An 18,175-nucleotide genomic window follows, 5' to 3' on the forward strand; every position below is an offset into this window, starting at 1 on the left:
GTAGGCTATATCATAGAAATCAAAAGTTATTTCCATGTGAAAATATTATGGGATTTTGTTGGTAAGGCCTACATTATGCTCAAATAGCCACAATAGCCTATTGGCTACTGTCTAAAACGCTAAGGGTTCAGCCTCAGTGTTCACTGTAAACATATGCCGGAGGTTGCACAAAGTTCTCACAATGTTCACGTTTCCACTCACAAGACCTAAACTTGTGAGTATAATTCATCTATTCAACTATCGTTATATATCCATTTACGTTTCACTGAGACAGAAATAACAGATCGTTATTTGGAAGATATTGACAGTGCATGGGGTATTAGTCAGGTATTGTATCTCGTAGTGAGCAATGTGTGGTACTGCAACATAGCTTCAGCGTGTAAATCAGCTAGAAAGATGTGTCGGCATCGAGTAATTGTCTCTGGCCCCTCCCAGTTAGGGGGAGTGATGAGCTCTACAGCAGTCTCACAACTCAATCGCTGGTTGTAAACTGTTTTCTGCCCCTCCCAAAAGATAGAATTTGTAGATAATTGGCCCTCTTTCTGGGACTCACCCACAAACAAGACATACCCTGGCCTGTTGAGGAGTGACGGACTCCATCCTAGCTGGAGGGGTGCTCTCATCTTATCTACGACCATAGACAGGGCTCTAACTCCTCTAGCTCCATAATGAAATAGGGTGCAGGCCAGGCAGCAGGCTGTTAGCCAGCCTGCCAGCATAGTGGAGTCTGCCACTAACACAGTCAGTGTAGTCAGCTCAGCTATCACCATTGAGACCTTGTCTGTGCCTCGACCTAGGTTGGGCAAAACTAAACATGGCAGTGTTCACCTTAGCAATCTCACTAGAATAAAGACCTCCTCCATTCCTGACATTATTGAAAGAGATCATGATACCTCACATCTCAAAATAGGGCTACTTAATGTTAGATCCCTCACTTCCAAGGCAGTTATAGTCAATGAACTAATCACTGATCATAATCTTGATGTGATTGGCCTGACTGAATTTACTGTGTTAAATGAGGCCTCACCTCCTGGTTACACTAGTGACTATATCCCCCGTGCATCCCGCAAAGGCGGAGGTGTTGCTAACATTTCCGATAGTAAATTTCAATTTACAAAAAAAAACGACGTTTTCGTCTTTTGAGCTTCTAGTCATGATCTATACATCTATGCAGCCTACTCAATCACTTTTATAGCTACTGTTTACAGGCCTCCTGGGCCATATACAGCGTTCCTGACTGAGTTCCCTGAATGCATATCGGACCTTGTAGTCATAGTAGATAATATTCAAATTTTTGGTGATTTTAATATTCACATGGAAAAGTCCACAGACTCACTCCAAAAGGCTTTTGGAGCCATCATCGACTGAGTGGGTTTTGTCCAACATGTCTCTGGACCTACTCACTGTCACAGTCATACTCTGGACCTAGTTTTGTCCCATGGAATACATGTTGTGGATCTTAATGTTTTTCCTCATAATCCTGGACTATCAGACCACCATTTTATTATGTTTGCAAACGCAACAAATAATCTACTCAGACCCCAACCAAGGAGCATCAAAAGTCATGCTATACATTCTCAGACAACCGAAAGATTCCTTGATGCCCTTCCAGACTCCCTCTGCTTACCCAAGGATGTCAGAGGACAAAAGTCAGTTAACCACCTAACTGAGGAACTCAATTTAACCTTACGCAATACCCTAGATGCAGTTGCACCCATAAAAACTAAAAAAATGTGTCATAAGAAAGTAGCTCCCTGGTATACAGATTATACCAGAGCTCTGAAGCAAGCTTCCAGAAAATTGGAACGGAAATGGCGCCACACCGAACTGGAAGTCTTCCGACGAGCTTGGAAAGACAGTACCGTGCAGTATCGAAGAGCCCTCACTGCTGCTCGATCATCCTATTTTTCCAACTTAATTGAGGAAGATAAGAACAATCCTAAAAAAAAAATTGATACTGTCGCAAAGCTAACTAAAAAGCTGCATTCCCCAAAGAGAGGATGGCTTTCACTTCAGCAGTAAAAAATTAATGAACATCTTTGAGAAAGCAAATGACGGACTCCTCTTTAAATCTGCGTATTCCTCCAAAGCTCAATTGTCCCGAGTCTGCACAACTCTGCCAGGACCTAGGATCAAGGGAGACACTCAAGTGTTTTAGTACTATATCTCTTGACACAATAATGAAAATAATCATGGCCTCTAAACCTTCAAGCTGCCTATTCCAACTAAACAACTGAAAGAACTTGGCCCTCCTATGTTGAACATAATAAATGTCTCTTTATCCACTGGATTTGTACCAAACTCACTAAAAGTGGCAGTAATAAAGCCTCTCTTGAAAAAGCCATACCTTGACCCAGAAAATATAAAAAACTATCGGCCTATATCGAATCTTCCATTCCTCTCAAAATTTTAGAAAAGGCTGTCACTGCCTTCCTGAAGACAAACAATGTATACGAAATACTTCAGTCTGGGTTTAGACCCCATCATAACACTGAGACTGCACTTGTGAAGGTGGTAAATGACCTTTTAATGGTGTCAGACCCAGGCTCTCCATCTGTCCTCATGCTCCTAGACCTTAGTGCTGCTTTTGATACCATAGATCACCACATTCTTTTGGAGAGATTGGGAACCCAAATTGGTTATCTGTCAGAAAGATATCAGTTTGTCTCTGTGAATGGTTTGTCCTCTGACAAATCAACTGTAAATATCGGTGTTCCTCAAGGTTCTGTTTTAGGACCACTATTGTTTTTGTACAGTCGTCTCAAATAAAACTGTGAAGGACCTTGGCGTTACTCTGGACCCTGGTCTCTCTTTTGACGAACATATCAAGACTGTTTTTTTCCAGGACAGCTTTTTTCCATTTACGTAACATTGCTTTCTTTCTCTCTCTCTGAGGACCTGAGCCCTAGGACCATGCAACAGGACTGCCTGGCATGATGATTCCTTGGTGTCCCCAGTCCACCTGGCCGTGCTGCTGCTACAGTTTCAACTGTTCTGCCTTCGGCTATGGAACCCTGACCTGTTCACAGTCCTTACTATTATTTGACCATGCTGGTCATTTATGAACATTTGAACATCTTGGCCATGTTCTGTTATTATCTCCACCCGGCACAGCCAGAAGAGCACTGGCCACCCTTCATAGCCTGTTTCTTCTCTAGGTTTCTTCCTAGGTTTTGGCCTTTCTAGGGAGTTTTTCCTAGCCACCGTGCTTCTACAACGGCATTGCTTGCTGTTTGGGGTTTTAGGCTGGGTTTCTGTTCAGCACTTTGAGATATCAGCTGATGTAAGAAGGGCAAAATAAATCCATTTTATTTGATATAAATAGACTATGTGTGAGCTAGTTAGCGGTGCACACTGGTAGCGTTTCAATTGGTGACGTCATATGCTTGGAGACTTTGAAAGTTTTTTCCCCCTTGCTCTGCAAGGGCCGTGGCTTTTGTGGCGCGATAGGTGCGATGCTTCGTGGGTGCCTGTTTTCGATATGTTCAGAGGGTCTCTGGTTCGAGCCCAGGTTGGAAATATTGTTACACATGGGATATTTGTCTGCTAGTGTATTGATAGGCCATGGGGTATTTACCAGGTATTGTACCTATTGAACTGCATTCAATGCAGGGTATGGTAATGTAGCTTACTTGTTGAACTGTTCGGCGAAGATAAGGTTGGTGGAGGTGCCAGTGATGGTGATGAGGCCTCCAATGGTGGCTGCGTACGTGATGCTGAGAGAGAGACATTTACAGATCATATGATCTCTCTTGGTGGGATAGCGAGAGTTCTTGCTCTCCTTCTCCTTCTTAGGCTCTGGGATGCTGATCGCTGTCTGGAACAGAGAGAGGAGCAAGTATAGTGAGTCACTGTTTGTGGGGGAGGAAAAAACATGTGCAGTGGAGATAACAAGTATTTGATACACTGCCGATTTTGCCGGTTTTCCTACTTACAAAGCATGTAGAGGTCTGTAATTTTTTATCATAGGTACACTTCAACTGTGAGATAAGGAATCTAAAACAAAAATCCAGAAAATCACATTATGATTTTAAGTAAATAATTTGCATTTTATTGCATGACATATGTATTTGATCACCTACCAACCAGTAAGAATTCTGGCTCTCACAGACCTGTTAGTTTTTCTTTAAGAAGCCCTCCTGTTCTCCACTCATTACCTGTATTCAGTGCACCTGTTTGAACTCATTACCTGTATAAAAGACACCTGTCCACACACTCAATCAAACAGACTCCAACCTCTCCACAAAGGCCAAGACCAGAGAACTGTGTAAGGACATCAGGGATAAAATTGTAGACCTGCTGGGATGGGCTACAGGACAATAGGCAAGCAGCTTGGTGAGCTTGGAAAAAGTTCAAGATGATGGTCTATCACCCTCGGTCTGGGGCTCCATGCAAGATCTCACCTTGTGGGGCACCATTGATCATGAAGATGGTGAGGGATCAGCCCAGAACTACATGGCAGGACCTGGTCAATTACCTGAAGAGAGCTGGGACCAGAGTCTCAAAGAAAACCATTAGTACTATACTACGCCGTCATGGATTAAAATCCTGCAGTGCACGCAAGGTCCCCCTGCTCAAGCCAGCGCATGTCCAGGCCCGTCTGAAGTTTGCCAATGACCATCTGGATGATCCAGAGGAGGACCAGGTGGCGAACCGCATCTCTGCATGTCTGGCAGACATATCAGTGTGGATGACGGATCACCACCTCAAGCTGAACTTCGGCAAGACGGAGCTCCTCTTCCTCCCGGGGAAGGACTGCCCGTTCCATGATCTCGCCATCACGGTTGACAACTCCATTGTGTCCTCCTCCCAGAGCGCTAAGAACCTTGGCGTGATCCTGGACAACACCCTATCTATCTCAACTAACATCAAGGCGGTGGCCCGTTCCTGTAGGTTCATGCTCTACAACATCCGCAGAGTACGACCCTGCCTCACACAGGAAGCGGCGCAGGTCCTAATCCAGGCACTTGTCATCTCCCGTCTGGATTACTGCAACTCACTGTTGGCTGGGCTCCCTGCCTGTGCCATTAAACCCCTACAACTCATCCAGAATGCCGCAGCCCATCTAGTGTTCAACATTCCCAAGTTCTCTCACGTCACCCCGCTCCTCCGCTCTCTCCACTGGCTTCCAGTTGAAGCTCGCATCCGCTACAAGACCATGGTGCTTGCCTACGGAGCTGTGAGGGGAACGACACCTCAGTACCTCCAGGCTCTGATCAGGCCCTACACCCAAATAAGGGCACTGCGTTCATCCACCTCTGGCCTGCTCGCCTCCCTACCACTGAGGAAGTACAGTTCCCGCTCAGCCCAGTCAAAACTGTTCGCTGCTCTGGCTCCCCAATGGTGGAACAAACTCCCTCACGACGCCAGGACAGCGGAGTCAATCACCACCTTCCGGAGACACCTGAAACCCCACCTCTTTAAGGAATACCTAGGATAGGATAAAGTAATCCTTCTCACCCCCCTTAAAATATTTAGATGCACTATTGTAAAGTGGCTGTTCCACTGGATGTCATAAGGTGAATGCACCAATTTGTAAGTCGCTCTGGATAAGAGGGTCTGCTAAATGACTTAAATGTAAATGTAATGAATGGGAGAAGGTCATGTGGTCTGATGAGTCAAAAATAGAGCTTTTTGGTCTAAACTCCACTCGCTGTGTTTGGAGGAAGAAGAAGGATGAGTACAACCCCAAGAACACCATCCCAACTGTGAAGCATGGAGGAGGAAACATCATTCTTTGGGGATGCTTTTCTGCAAAGGGGACAGGACGACTGCACCGTATTGAGGGGAGGATGGATGGGGCCATGTGTCGCGAGATCTTGGCCAACAACCTCCTTCCCTCAGTAAAAGCATTGAAGATGGGTCGTGGCTGGGTCTTCCAGCATGACAAAGACCCGAAACACACAGCCAGGGAAACTAAGGAGTGCCTCCATAAGAAGCATCTCAAGGTCCTGGAGTGGCCTAGCCAGTCTCCAGACCTGAACCCAATAGAAAATCTTTGGAGGGAGCTGAAAGTCCGTATTGCCCAACAACAGCCCTGAAACCTGAAGGATCTGGAGAAGGTCTGTATGGAGGAGTGGGCCAAAATCCTTGCTGCAGTGTGTGCAAACCTGGTCAAGAACTACAGGAAAGGTATGATCTCTGTAATTGCAAACAAAGGTTTCTGTACCAAATATTAAGTTCTGCTTTTCTGATGTATCAAATACTCATGTCATGCAATAAAATGCAAATGAATTACTTAAAAATCATACAATGTGATTTTCTGGATTTTTGTTTTAGATTCCGTCTCACAGTTGACCTCTACATGCTTTGTAAGTAGGAAAACCTGCAAAATAGGCAGTGTATCAAATACTTGTTCTCCCCAATGTACATGTATATACATTTGTATTTTGTACACAATAAAGAAAATAAATGATGGATCAAAATCTAAATATTGCTCCCAGCGTTGGTCAAAGCTCAGAACGCTTATATTCTTGATCTGACCGAGTTTTCATTGAGCCTGCTTCTTTGCGAATGAGTGGAATCATGAACAGTGGTTTGTTAGTTATGGTCGCATGCTTCCTCCGGATTTGCTGCCTGGATTTGCATTTTTTAGCAGCACATTGACCACTCTCTCAAACGGCTAACTCTGCCCTCTCGCGGCACAGACTGAGGGCCTGAGACGTGAAACGCACTACCCCAGCTCGAAGTTGGCTTACTAGAGAAGTTGGCAAAACTGTAGACGCTGCTGATGGTGTGTTTGCGAGATGCCGGTCAAAAGGTAATTTTAAAATTGTCCTGCGACTCCTGCCGTGTCTACAGGCATCCCCAAAGAAACAAAAAACGACTTTCTGAGAATGAGTCCACAACTGGTAGTCACGTATAGATATGTATAGCTACACTGCTCAAAAAAAATAAATGGAACACTTTGTAACTCCAAGTCAATCACACTTGTGTGAAATCAAATTGTTTACTTAGGAAGCAACACTGATTGACAATCAATTTCACATGCTGTTGTGCAAATGGAATAGACAGCAGGTGGAAATTATAGGCAATTAACAAGACACCCCAAATAAAGGAGTGTATTCTGCAGGTGGTGACCAAAGACCACTTCTCAGTTCCTATGCTTCCTGGCTGATGTTTTTGTCACTTTTGAATGCTGGCGGTGCGTTCTAGTGGTAGCATGAGACAGAGTCTACAACCCACACAAGTGGCTCAGGTAGTGCAGCTCATCCAGGATGACACATCAATGCGAGCTGTGGCAAGAAGGTTTGCTGTGTCTGTCAGCGTAGTGTCCAGAGCATGGAGGCGCTACCAGGAGACAGGCCAGTACATCAGGAGACGTGGAGGAGGCCGTAGGAGGGCAAAACCCAGCAGCAGGACCGCTATCTCCGCCTTTGTGCAAGGAGGAGCAGGAGGAGCACTGCCAGAGCCCTGCAAAATGACCTCCAGCAGGCCACAAATGTGCATGTCTGCTCAAACGGTCAGAAACAGACTCCATGAGGGTGGTATGAGGGCCCAACGTCCACAGGTGGGGGTTGTGCTTACAGCCCAACACCGTGCAGGACGTTTGACATTTGCTATTCACAGATGAAAGCAGATGAAAGCAGGTTCACACTGAACACGTGACAGACGTGACAGAGTCTGGAGACGTCGTGGAGAACGTTCTGCTGCCTGCAACATTCTCCAGCATGACCGGTTTGGCGGTGGGTCAGCCATGGTGTGGGGTGGCATTTCTTTGGGGGGGCCGCACAGCCCTCCATGTGCTCGCCAGAGGTAGCCTGACTGCCATTAGGTACTGAGATGAGATCCTCAGACCCCTTGTGAGACCATATGCTGGTGCGGTTGGCCCTGGGTTCCTCCTAATGCAAGACAATGCTAGACCTCATGTGGCTGGAGTGTCAGCAGTTCCTGCAAGAGGAAGGCATTGATGCTATGGACTGGCCCGCCCGTTCCCCAGACCTGAATCCAATTGAGCACATCTGGGAAATCATGTCTCGCTCCATCCACCAACGCCACGTTGCAGCACAGACTGTCCAGGAGTTGGTGGATGCTTTAGTCCAGGTCTGGAAGAAGTTCCCTCAGGAGACCATCCGACACCTCATCAGGAGCATGCCCAAGCGTAGGGAGGTCATACAGGCACGTGGAGGTCACACACACTACTGAGCATCATTTTGACTTGTTTTAAGGACATTACATCAAAGTTGGATCAGCCTGTAGTGTGGTTTTACACTTTAATTTTGAGTGTGACTCCAAATCCAGACCTCCATGGGTTGATAAATTTGATTTCCATTGATCATTTTTGTGTGATTTTGTTGTCAGCATATTCAACTATGTAAAGAAAAAAATATTTAATAAGAATATTTCATTCATTCAGATCTAGGATGTGTTATTTTAGTGTTCCCTTTATTTTTTTGAGCAGTGTATGTAGATCAGTGGAGGCTGCTGAGGGGAGGACGGCTCATAATGATGTCTGGAACAGAGCAAATGGAATGGAATCAAACACATGGGAACCATGTGATAGTGGAGTTGTTTTATTTGATAACATTACACTAATTCCGCTCCAGCCAATACCACGAGCCCGTCCTCCCCAATTAAAGTGCCACCAGCCTGTGATGTAGATATGTCAGTCAGGTGGCTAGCTGCCAGCAGAGATTTCTATTGCATTGAAGAGCTTTGGCTAGTATTAATGAACCATTGCTTATTGGGATCCTTGGTACGTCCATACCCTAAACCTAACCCCCAATCATAACCTTAACCAAAACCCCTACCTCACCCTAACCTTAACCATTTTAAATGTCAACTCAATGGGGTAGAGACATCCCAAGGATACTAAGTTCTCATTAAAACGTTGCTTTTACAGAGAGTAGGCTACTAAAACAGCCAGTGATGTGGCTGTTGATCATTTCTTTCCTTTCAGGGGTATAACATTACAGATGTGTTTGTAGATTGATTGAGGTGAATTAACCTACAGCAGCCAAGGTGATAATGTCTGGGGTCATTTTTGCTGTTTTCCAAATAGCAATAAATTAGTTTCAACTTTTTTTTCTTCATATATTGGGAGGGGGGGGTATTGATTTTAATTTGTTTTATTTGACCTTTTATTTAACTCGGCAAGTCAGTTAAGAACAAATTCTTATGGCCTAGGAACAGTGGGTTAACTGCCTTGTTCAGGGGCAGAACGACAGATTTTTACCTTGTCAGCTCGGGGGTTCGATCTAGCAACCGTTCAGTTACTGGCCCAACGCTCTAACCACTAAGACCTGCCTTTCCAAGCTTCACCAAAACTCAAACCCTGGTTATGCCTCTGAGTGTAGTGAGTGTGTCTACTGACCGATGGCAGTTGTCCGTTGGTCTGCTTTAGGGACAATTGGCCCAGACTGGTCTTACTGGCCTTCCTACCAGTCCCGTTAGTCTCCACAGTCGGCAACTGAGAGAACAAAACACACAATGGAGAATTAACGTTGAAGTAAGAGAATGGAACAACAGATATTTTTACACCGATTGTCAAAGGTTTATGTTCTCACCTCAGTCAGAGTGCAGAGCTCCTGCTTCACGCAGCTGTGGATAAAACACAACATGTTCAAACGCACAACACTGGAGTTGTTTTCATGATGTGGACTGCAAGACTGTATTGTGTGTGATTCTTCAGTGAGTCTTACCTGTCTCTGCGATACAGACGCTCTAATTGGTTCTTTTCTAGATTCTCTTCCTTGTCTGCAAAGGAGCAACATAAAACCGTTTTAACGATTGTAGCGATGTACAATATATCATGTCACTGAGATGTTTACTGCAGGCAGCGAAAGGGCAGCCATACCGCCGAGGCAGTCGTGCTCGGTGGCCTCGACGGTTTCGGAGTCTTCCTGGGTGTCGGCCACGCCGGTGCTGATGAGCTGCTGCAGGACGGCCTCAGCGATGGGCATCACCATGGCAGTAGTGGAGGTGTTACTGAGCCACATGGACAGGAAGACCGTACAGCACATGAAACCCAGCACCAACCTGAGAAAACACACAAGGAGAGAGGAGAAGTTGAGGGTGTGTGTGTAATTGATTTATATATGCTTTCGTGTGTGCACGCGTGTGTGTCATGGTAGCTGCGTACTTACATGCCAGGCTTGGCTCCGGCAATCATGACCATGCGTAAAGCGATGCGTTTGTGGAGGTTCCATTTCTCTATGGAGGCTGCCAGACAGATCACCCCCATCAGCAGCAGAGTGGTGTCCTTACAGTACTCTGCAGCTACCTGTACCAAAGACAACCACACAGTATTTATAGCACTCTATACGTACATATACACTCAACCCTTACATGTGGCTCGAACGAACACACACCTGGATTCATTAAAAAAAAATATATATATATTTTTTTTACTTTGACCTCTTCTATGTTCATGTTTGTCAAAAAAGATCCTGTATTTGCAGTCGTTGTTAATCTGAGCTGTTTCTGACATGGTCACTAGTCAGTATATTGTTGTATACCACCACAGGTTGTATACCACCACACCTCTAACTACAGAGAACTGACCTTTTGTGATTATTGGAACTAGACTAGATATTCCTAACCATCATGACTTCTCTCCAGTCTCTGTCCAGTTCTCATTTTTAATCTGAACCGGTTGAGTTCTGGGAAGAGCATACTGATGGGCTCAGGTGGATCAGTTGGATCAACACGTCTGAGCTTTGCTCCTTTCCAAACATTTGCAATTGGAGGCATACGAACCAAAAATGTGACCCAAAAATCATAGCACGGCACGAGAGTGAGCAGGGGGAAGGTTTTCCACGTAACAACTTCTTGTTTGTGCCAGGTTAAAACTGAGGTAAAGCAATCCCATTGGCGAGGCAAGGTGAGGTGTGAGAGAGCTACACTAAGTACAGTACATAAGTCTAGTCATCAGAGCAAAGAGTTGCAGAAAAACGTGGATATATACCAAACACGATTACAAGAGCTTATAATAACACTAATAGCCTGCTTTGGCAGGTTTTGTCCATGCGATCAGATCACATGAGCAACTCAGTGGTTCTTTTTTTATGTAACACTGACATAGTGAGGAGAAGGAACCATTAATGGTGGTCATTGGGGCCACTTGGGGTTGGTTTAAGGACAGACCATTTCCTGTCCCGCAGGGGTTAATGGGTTACTCTGATCAGTACCTGAGGCCATCATCTCAGTGATAAGTGTTTCACTGGAGACGAACGTAGAGGTTCTGACGACCATGCTTCCTGTATTATATTAGACGTTAGCATATACAGACACCTCGTGATAACTGATGATCTGATGATGTCAGGTTATCAGAACGAGTGAGTCACTCACATGTTTACATGGGTCTGTGACATCATGACCGTCTCTTCACATAACAAGAGAGGAGGATGGTGAATCAAGAGTATAGGTGAAAGGTCAGACTAAGGATAATGAAGGATAATGAATGAAGGATAACTTTTAAGACTTCATGAAGCCTTTAGAAGCACCTTAGAAGGTGCTGTACAAGTACATCGTCTGTGGTTGTTAGTTCACACGTGAGGCTACATTTAGCGAGTGTAAACCAGGTGTCAACAACAATGCTGAGTTTTTTGTTTGCTTCCTCAGAGTGGGATTGGGTCAACCTACTTCCCTTTCAGTCATCACAGAGGCATTACAAAGCAATGGGACAGGACTTCTCAGGTTCTTCCTAGAAAGCATCCATCCATTCGCTTCACATCCATCTGGTCCACACATGTAGCTGTGTGTGTTTGTCCTAGATTTTCATTTAATTAATTTTAATTTCTAATCCCATCCCTGTAGGAGGCCTTTTGCCTTTGGTAGGCCGTCATTGTAAATAAGAATTTGTTCTTAACTGAATTGCTTAGTTAAATACATACAAGTTAATTTGGCCTTGGTGGGAGTCAGGTGCTCAGATTACCGTATTTACAGTTGAACAAGAATTATTAGAAAATAAATATTTTGGGTTTGAATGTACATTTGTGTGTTTGTACACACAAATAAAACAAATGCTAGATGTAAAGTATTGGTCCCATGTTTCATGAGCTGAAATAAAAGATGCCAGAAATGTTCCATATGCACAAAATGCTTATTTCTCTAAAATGTTGTGCACAAATTTGTTTACATCCCTGTTAGTGAACATTTCTCCTTTGCCAAGATAATCAATCTACCTGACAGGTGTTGCATATTAAGAAGCTGATTAAACAGCATGATTATTACACAGGTGCACTTTGTGCTGGGGACAATAAAAGGCCACTATAAACTGTGCAGTTTTGTCACACAGAACAATGCCACAGATGTCTCAAGTTTTGAGGGAGCGTGCAATTGTCGTGCTCACTGCAGGAATGTCCACCAGAGCTGTTGCCAGATAATTTAATGTTCATTTCTCTACCATAAACCGAGAGAATTTGTCAGTACGTGCAAGCGGCCTCACAAACACAGACCATGTGTATGATGTTGTGTGGGCGAGCGGATTGCTGATGTCAATGTTGTCAACAAAGTGCACCATCGTGGCGGTGAGGATATGGTATGGGCATATGCTAGGGCAATGAACACAACTGCATTTTATCGATGGCAATTTGAATGCAGAGGGATATTCTGATGGGATCCTGAGGCCCGTTGTCATGCCATTCATCCACCGCCATCAACTCGTGTTTCAGCATGATAATGCACAGCCCCATGTTGCAAGGATCTGTGCATAATTCCTGGAAGCTGAACATGTCCCAGTTCTTCCATGGCCTGCAAACTCACCAGACATGTCACCTATTGAGCATGTTTGGGATGCTCTGGATCGACGTGTATGACAGTGATCTAGTTCCCGCCAATATCCAGCAACTTCACACAGCCATTGAGGAGGAGTGGGACAACATTCCACAGGCCACAATCAACAGCCTGATCAACTATGCAAAGGAAATGTGTCGCGCTGCGTGAGGCAAATGGTGGACACACCAGATACTGACTGGTTTTCTGATCCACGCCCCTACCTTTTTTTTTAAGGTATCTGTGACCAAGTCATGTGAAATCCATCGATTAGGGCCTAATGAATATATTTCGAATGACTGACTTCTTTATATGAACTGTAACTCAGTAAAATATTTTAAATGGTTGCATGTTCTGTTTATATATTTTTTTCAGTGTATGTGTGTGTGCGCGCTCCTGGTCCTCAGTGCCCTTAGCAGAGAGCGAGAAAAAGAGAGATTAGAGTGAGTGATAGTTTTACTGACCTCGCTGGATTTGAGCACTCCGAACAGCGGGTATAGGAAGGCTGGTACGAGGGCAGCAGCTCCCAGGGGTACAGCCTCTGACACCCAGTACACCGCTGTCACTATCAACACGTACGCACAGCAGGCCTCCTACATGGGACAGAGACACCGGGGACAGAGACACAGGGGGTGAGACATAGGGAAGAGACAAGGGATTGGGCTTTTATGCAACAATGCAGTTTGCCAAGGGCCATACCTCATACATTTATGCCTGTATTGTATCCGAACGTTGCTTATCATAAAAGCACAGTCAATGATTTAATATACGTCAATGTTAAACTTGATGTGAAATGCTGGTCAAACAAACTCATTGCAAGGTCCCACATATTGTCAGGGTTCATTTGTCTGAGTTTATCGGAGTGCAATAATACTGTTGCCGGAAAGAAAGTGATTTTGATTTGATTGGATTGATTAGGATCCCCATGACCCGACACCAATGGAGACAGCTAGTCCTACTGGGGTCCGACACATAACGCAAAATACATCACAGACAAAAGACTTTACAATTTACACACATTTAAAAACATTCAAATAGTAGCGCGTGTGTGTGTGTGTGCATCTATCAAGTTCCTAAGTTGCCGTGAGACCGAACCTCCGTGTTCCTTATTCACCTTTCCGCACCATTTATTTGCCATGGAAACAATGGAGAATGTGCTCAGTTTGTGAAAGAGCCCATCCAAATTCCAATCTAACAGTCTAATCAAAATGGGAATTGTTATGTCCTTCTTTCAAACGTACCTGTTTAACATTTTTTGCATTCTGGGAACTTGAGGCGGCTTTTCATCAAAAATAGATGAATATCTTTGACCACATTGAATGATCCTCACACTGAATGATCCTTGGTTACCATAGACGGGGTAGCGTACCGTACTCCCACGGGACCACCAGCGGTGGTCACATTGTACAGTAAACCAGCGGTAACTTATCATGCGTAAGTGAGGAAGCGTTAGAAATCTCCCCTTTCCATAATATGTGGCATACAGGTTGTCTGACTGGCGTAACCGTGTCACTCCCGGTCGAGTAGAGGATGTCTAGCCAGCGAGGTGAAGGGGCCTGGCAATATATCAGCTATACATACACACACACGCCATCGGATTGTCCAGCAATGCACACACACATACACACACTGGTAGTGTAACCGCTCATTGAAAACAATGTTGGATATTGCTGTGTATCACACAGAGACTATTTGGCCCCTCTATGGTGCCTTTGAGGCAGCAGCCACCAATCCTGGCCACTAGCACCTGCCTGGGCATGTTCTCCACATGTGCCCTACTGGACATGCCCAGTCCTGACCACACCGCCCCAGGTTTGAACACAACACCCCCTTTCTGTGATCTACTGGGCATGTCCAGTAATAATGTACTTTGGCCACAGGGAAAGCGTCCCCAGGTTTTGCCCCAGGAAACTGAGGTGATCCCGACTATCTCCCAGTGGTTAGTGTTTGTCAGATACGGGATGTGAAGTCTGATCTCGGTCATTCAGGAGACTGGGGACAGAGACAATCAGTGATCCCAAGAGATCATTGATCAGAGGTTGTCACACAATAGAGAACTGCCATGCAATGAATGTACTTTCAATGAATCAATAAACTCACTCAAAATCTCATCCTTTTTCCAGTTTCATCAGAGAACTGGGTTATTGAGGCGATCATGGGGTATCTCGTATATACCGACAGATTTTGTTTGGTTAGATAGTAGGGAAATATGTTTCTAAATGGTCAATTGCTCAATTTGTTTCTCCAATCTGGCATGTGTATGGATGGACTGTGTGATATTTCACTGCAATGAGCAAGCACTTCTCAAGAGGTCAAAGGTGACTCAGCAGACAGTTTCTGTCCACATCTGGAGGTTGCATTGTCACTTCACCTTTCAGACCATGACTCAACATGACCCTTAAGTGAGTGATGAGATCAGCGAAAGGAGATGGCTTTTCAGGCATTCATGTTATCTCTTCATCAAGGCCAAATTCTTTTATAAAGATGATTAATCTGGATAACCGTTCATCAGTGTTGACGGCGAGATTTTTTCCCAGATGACTACAGAAAGAATGGATTCACTCATTAGTTAAAATCAACCCTTATCTTCCTCTGGAGAAACAACGATGATTAAAAAGAAACACTGTTTTGCATTCCTTCATATGATTAACTCTACTGATAATCTCTGAACAGAGTTCGGTCAGTTAATCTGCTCATTAGACAGACATTATTTTCTCCTGACTCAAACCCCAAGGAGCTGAGTTCATCCTGCTGTCAGAGATAAGGAGGATCCCTAACCTTGCCTGAGACCAGGGGCCAGTACTCATAAAGCGTCTCAGACTAGGAGTGCTGATCCAGGATCAGTTTAGCGATTCAGATCATAATGAATAAGGACCCTGAAGACTAGGCTTTAGTACAGTGGGCTAACACAGTCCCAGTGTAAAAAACCTGGGTTTGAACCCAGAGAGGCACATTAGTACAATTCTCTCAGACTGACACAGGAAACAGAGCATGAGGGGTTCTGTAGCTGCAGCTGGCCACATGCTCCATTGTTCTGTCCCTCTCTGAACTTGACAAATTCTGTAATTGGTGAGAGGGCATTCTGGAACCGCAGGTGGTTCTAGGCAAACAGAACGACCAGACCCGTCCCCACATAGCTGAGCTGAGTTATATAACCTAATAGCTTGGCACAGATTCCCCTTCTCCCTGCCGCCTGTGGTGCCAACCGCTGTACAACAATGCACCCTACTGTGAAGTGTAAACACGCGGAATGGTGCACTTTACGCACAGACGCCGATTGCATAAATAATGCGTAAAAAAAGCCTCCATCAGCAAAGCATTAATAGAATATGAGGTAAATCGAAATATTTGCACTGTGGGTATGTATTATGGCTAATTATAATCATAAAGACACTTACAGCTGTTCTCACCCCCAATTTTATTCTGCTTCATGTACTGTACGCTAACTCGGAAGAACAATGCCGATAGCCTACCCATGCGCATTATTAGTCATGCTATGATATGATGAAGTCGGGTACTCACGCTGGTGGGGTGGATGAGGGGCAACGGCAGCAGCGACAGCGGGATCAGCACCACCAGGATCAGCTTGCGTGCTCTCCATAGCTTCTTGATAAGGTCCATCCTTGCCGCGGCCTCCAGCCTCATCGGGGACTGCTCGCCTGGGTTCGGTCTCAGCGCAGAGAAGCTGGCTTGTTTGTCCCTTTTAACGTTTTTTTTGGCGTGACATGAAGTCTTAATGAAAGTTAAAGAAAAATCCCTTTAAATGTCTCCTTCTGGAGTGAAAACTGGAGTTTCTATTTGCAGTTGGTTGGTCCTCGCAGGTTCTGCTTATTTGGTTCTGGTGGCGATGTACTGCAGTCTGCAGGGAACAGTCCTCCGTCTGAAATAACTGCTCTTTGTACAACCTCACCTCAGTACTTGACCTGCAGGCAACCCCCACCTCTGAGTTCAGCAAGGAGATCCAAAAGTGCAACAAATAGGTCCCTGACTTCTTTTTCAATACTGTCCACCTATTCTTATCTGAATACCAGATAAGGTATCTTATGCAGAGCCCCCTTGCAAAAGAGACCTTGATCTCAGTGGGACTCCCTGCTCAAATAAAGGCTAAATAAAATGTTGTAAAATGCTGATGTTTGAGATAGACCAGGTGGCTACCATGAGTGCAAAACAAATGTCTATATAAAGAGGTTCTCAGCACCAAGACTTTTTATAACTTGTCACATTTATGACCCTCCAGTATGCTAATTTCCTCAACCTCATCCTTCACCCCGCCTCACTGGTCTCTAAGCCAATCAGCTTTTAGTACTGACTTGTCATGAGTTTGCAGCATGGTGTGCAGAAGAGAGGTAGGTCTGATGATGTTTTAGTGCCTCCAATGTGTAATAATATAATAATAATATTACAGTCATGTACCATTGGTAACCCTAACATTTGCTACACGGACAATTTACACTGACACCCTTTATTACTCATGTATCTTGGTTGTTTTGCACGGACTCTCTTGCCCTGTGGCTCTATGCACCCTCACTAGACTCTACCCACACACTCACACATACTACACTGACACTCCAACGCACGCACACACACTACACACGCTCACACGCTCACACACACACACACACACACACACACACACACACACACACACACACACACACACACACACACACACACACACACACACACACACACACACACACACACACACACACACACACACATGCAGATTGACGCCACCAACGCTAACACATAAACACACGTTCCCATATACTGCTGATACTCTGTTTATTATCTGTCCTGATTGCCGAGTCACTTTTACCCCTACTCCCATGTACAGTCTGTATTCAATTCAATTTGATTTGATTTGTAAAGAAAAAATAATCGTTTTGAGTGCTTTATAAATGAAAGTGCTGGTATTAACAGATTATTGAATGTAATAGCTCGTTGTTCCATGTGCACCAGTTTTGGTCCATGCCAGTTTTGATCCATACACAGAGCGTCCTTGGTGCCAAGGACTGATACCTCACCAGTCAGAGTGAAGTGCAGCCCGAGCCTGCCCTCAGGTGGTATTTGTCTGTACAGTAAGTGCTAAATCCCCTATTTGAGTGGAGGGCTGTGGAATTGAAGAGATCCACGATCTTTACACATCTTTCTTGCCTTATTTATTCAGACAAAGCTTTCCTCGGTTCTGTGAATGTGTGAATATGTCAATGTTAGTTGTCACGTCTCGTCATTATACAACTGAATAGCCTGTGTCACGATCTTCTTCATCTGATGAACAGGAAAGATCGGACCAAAACGCAGCGTGGTAAGTGTCCGTGTTCATTTAATATAACTGAACACGTAATACAAAAAAACAAAGTGAAACAACGAAAATGGAAACAGTCCTGAAAGGTGACACAACACAAAACAGGAAACAACCACCCACAAACACCAGGCTACCTAAGTATGGTTCTCAATC

General features: G+C 44.7%; 1 protein-coding gene across 1 annotated transcript in view; it reads right to left on the bottom strand.

Annotated features, from left to right (window-relative positions):
* The window catches only part of slc13a4 (solute carrier family 13 member 4), a 24,531-nt gene extending 7,652 nt beyond the window's left edge, over nucleotides 1-16,879 (bottom strand). Inside the window, exons 1-8 of the mRNA XM_046297500.1 lie at nucleotides 16,237-16,879; nucleotides 13,179-13,307; nucleotides 10,086-10,222; nucleotides 9,797-9,978; nucleotides 9,642-9,696; nucleotides 9,507-9,540; nucleotides 9,314-9,409; nucleotides 3,633-3,817 (exon numbers count right to left, since the gene is read on the bottom strand). Coding sequence (XP_046153456.1) covers nucleotides 3,633-3,817; nucleotides 9,314-9,409; nucleotides 9,507-9,540; nucleotides 9,642-9,696; nucleotides 9,797-9,978; nucleotides 10,086-10,222; nucleotides 13,179-13,307; nucleotides 16,237-16,359 — 941 coding nt within the window. The 5' untranslated portion in view covers nucleotides 16,360-16,879. The remainder of the gene's footprint in view (nucleotides 1-3,632; nucleotides 3,818-9,313; nucleotides 9,410-9,506; nucleotides 9,541-9,641; nucleotides 9,697-9,796; nucleotides 9,979-10,085; nucleotides 10,223-13,178; nucleotides 13,308-16,236) is intronic.
* Nucleotides 16,880-18,175: the final 1,296 nt, after the last annotated feature.

Source organism: Oncorhynchus gorbuscha, linkage group LG14 (assembly GCF_021184085.1).
Source record: "Oncorhynchus gorbuscha isolate QuinsamMale2020 ecotype Even-year linkage group LG14, OgorEven_v1.0, whole genome shotgun sequence".
NCBI lineage: Eukaryota > Metazoa > Chordata > Actinopteri > Salmoniformes > Salmonidae > Oncorhynchus > Oncorhynchus gorbuscha.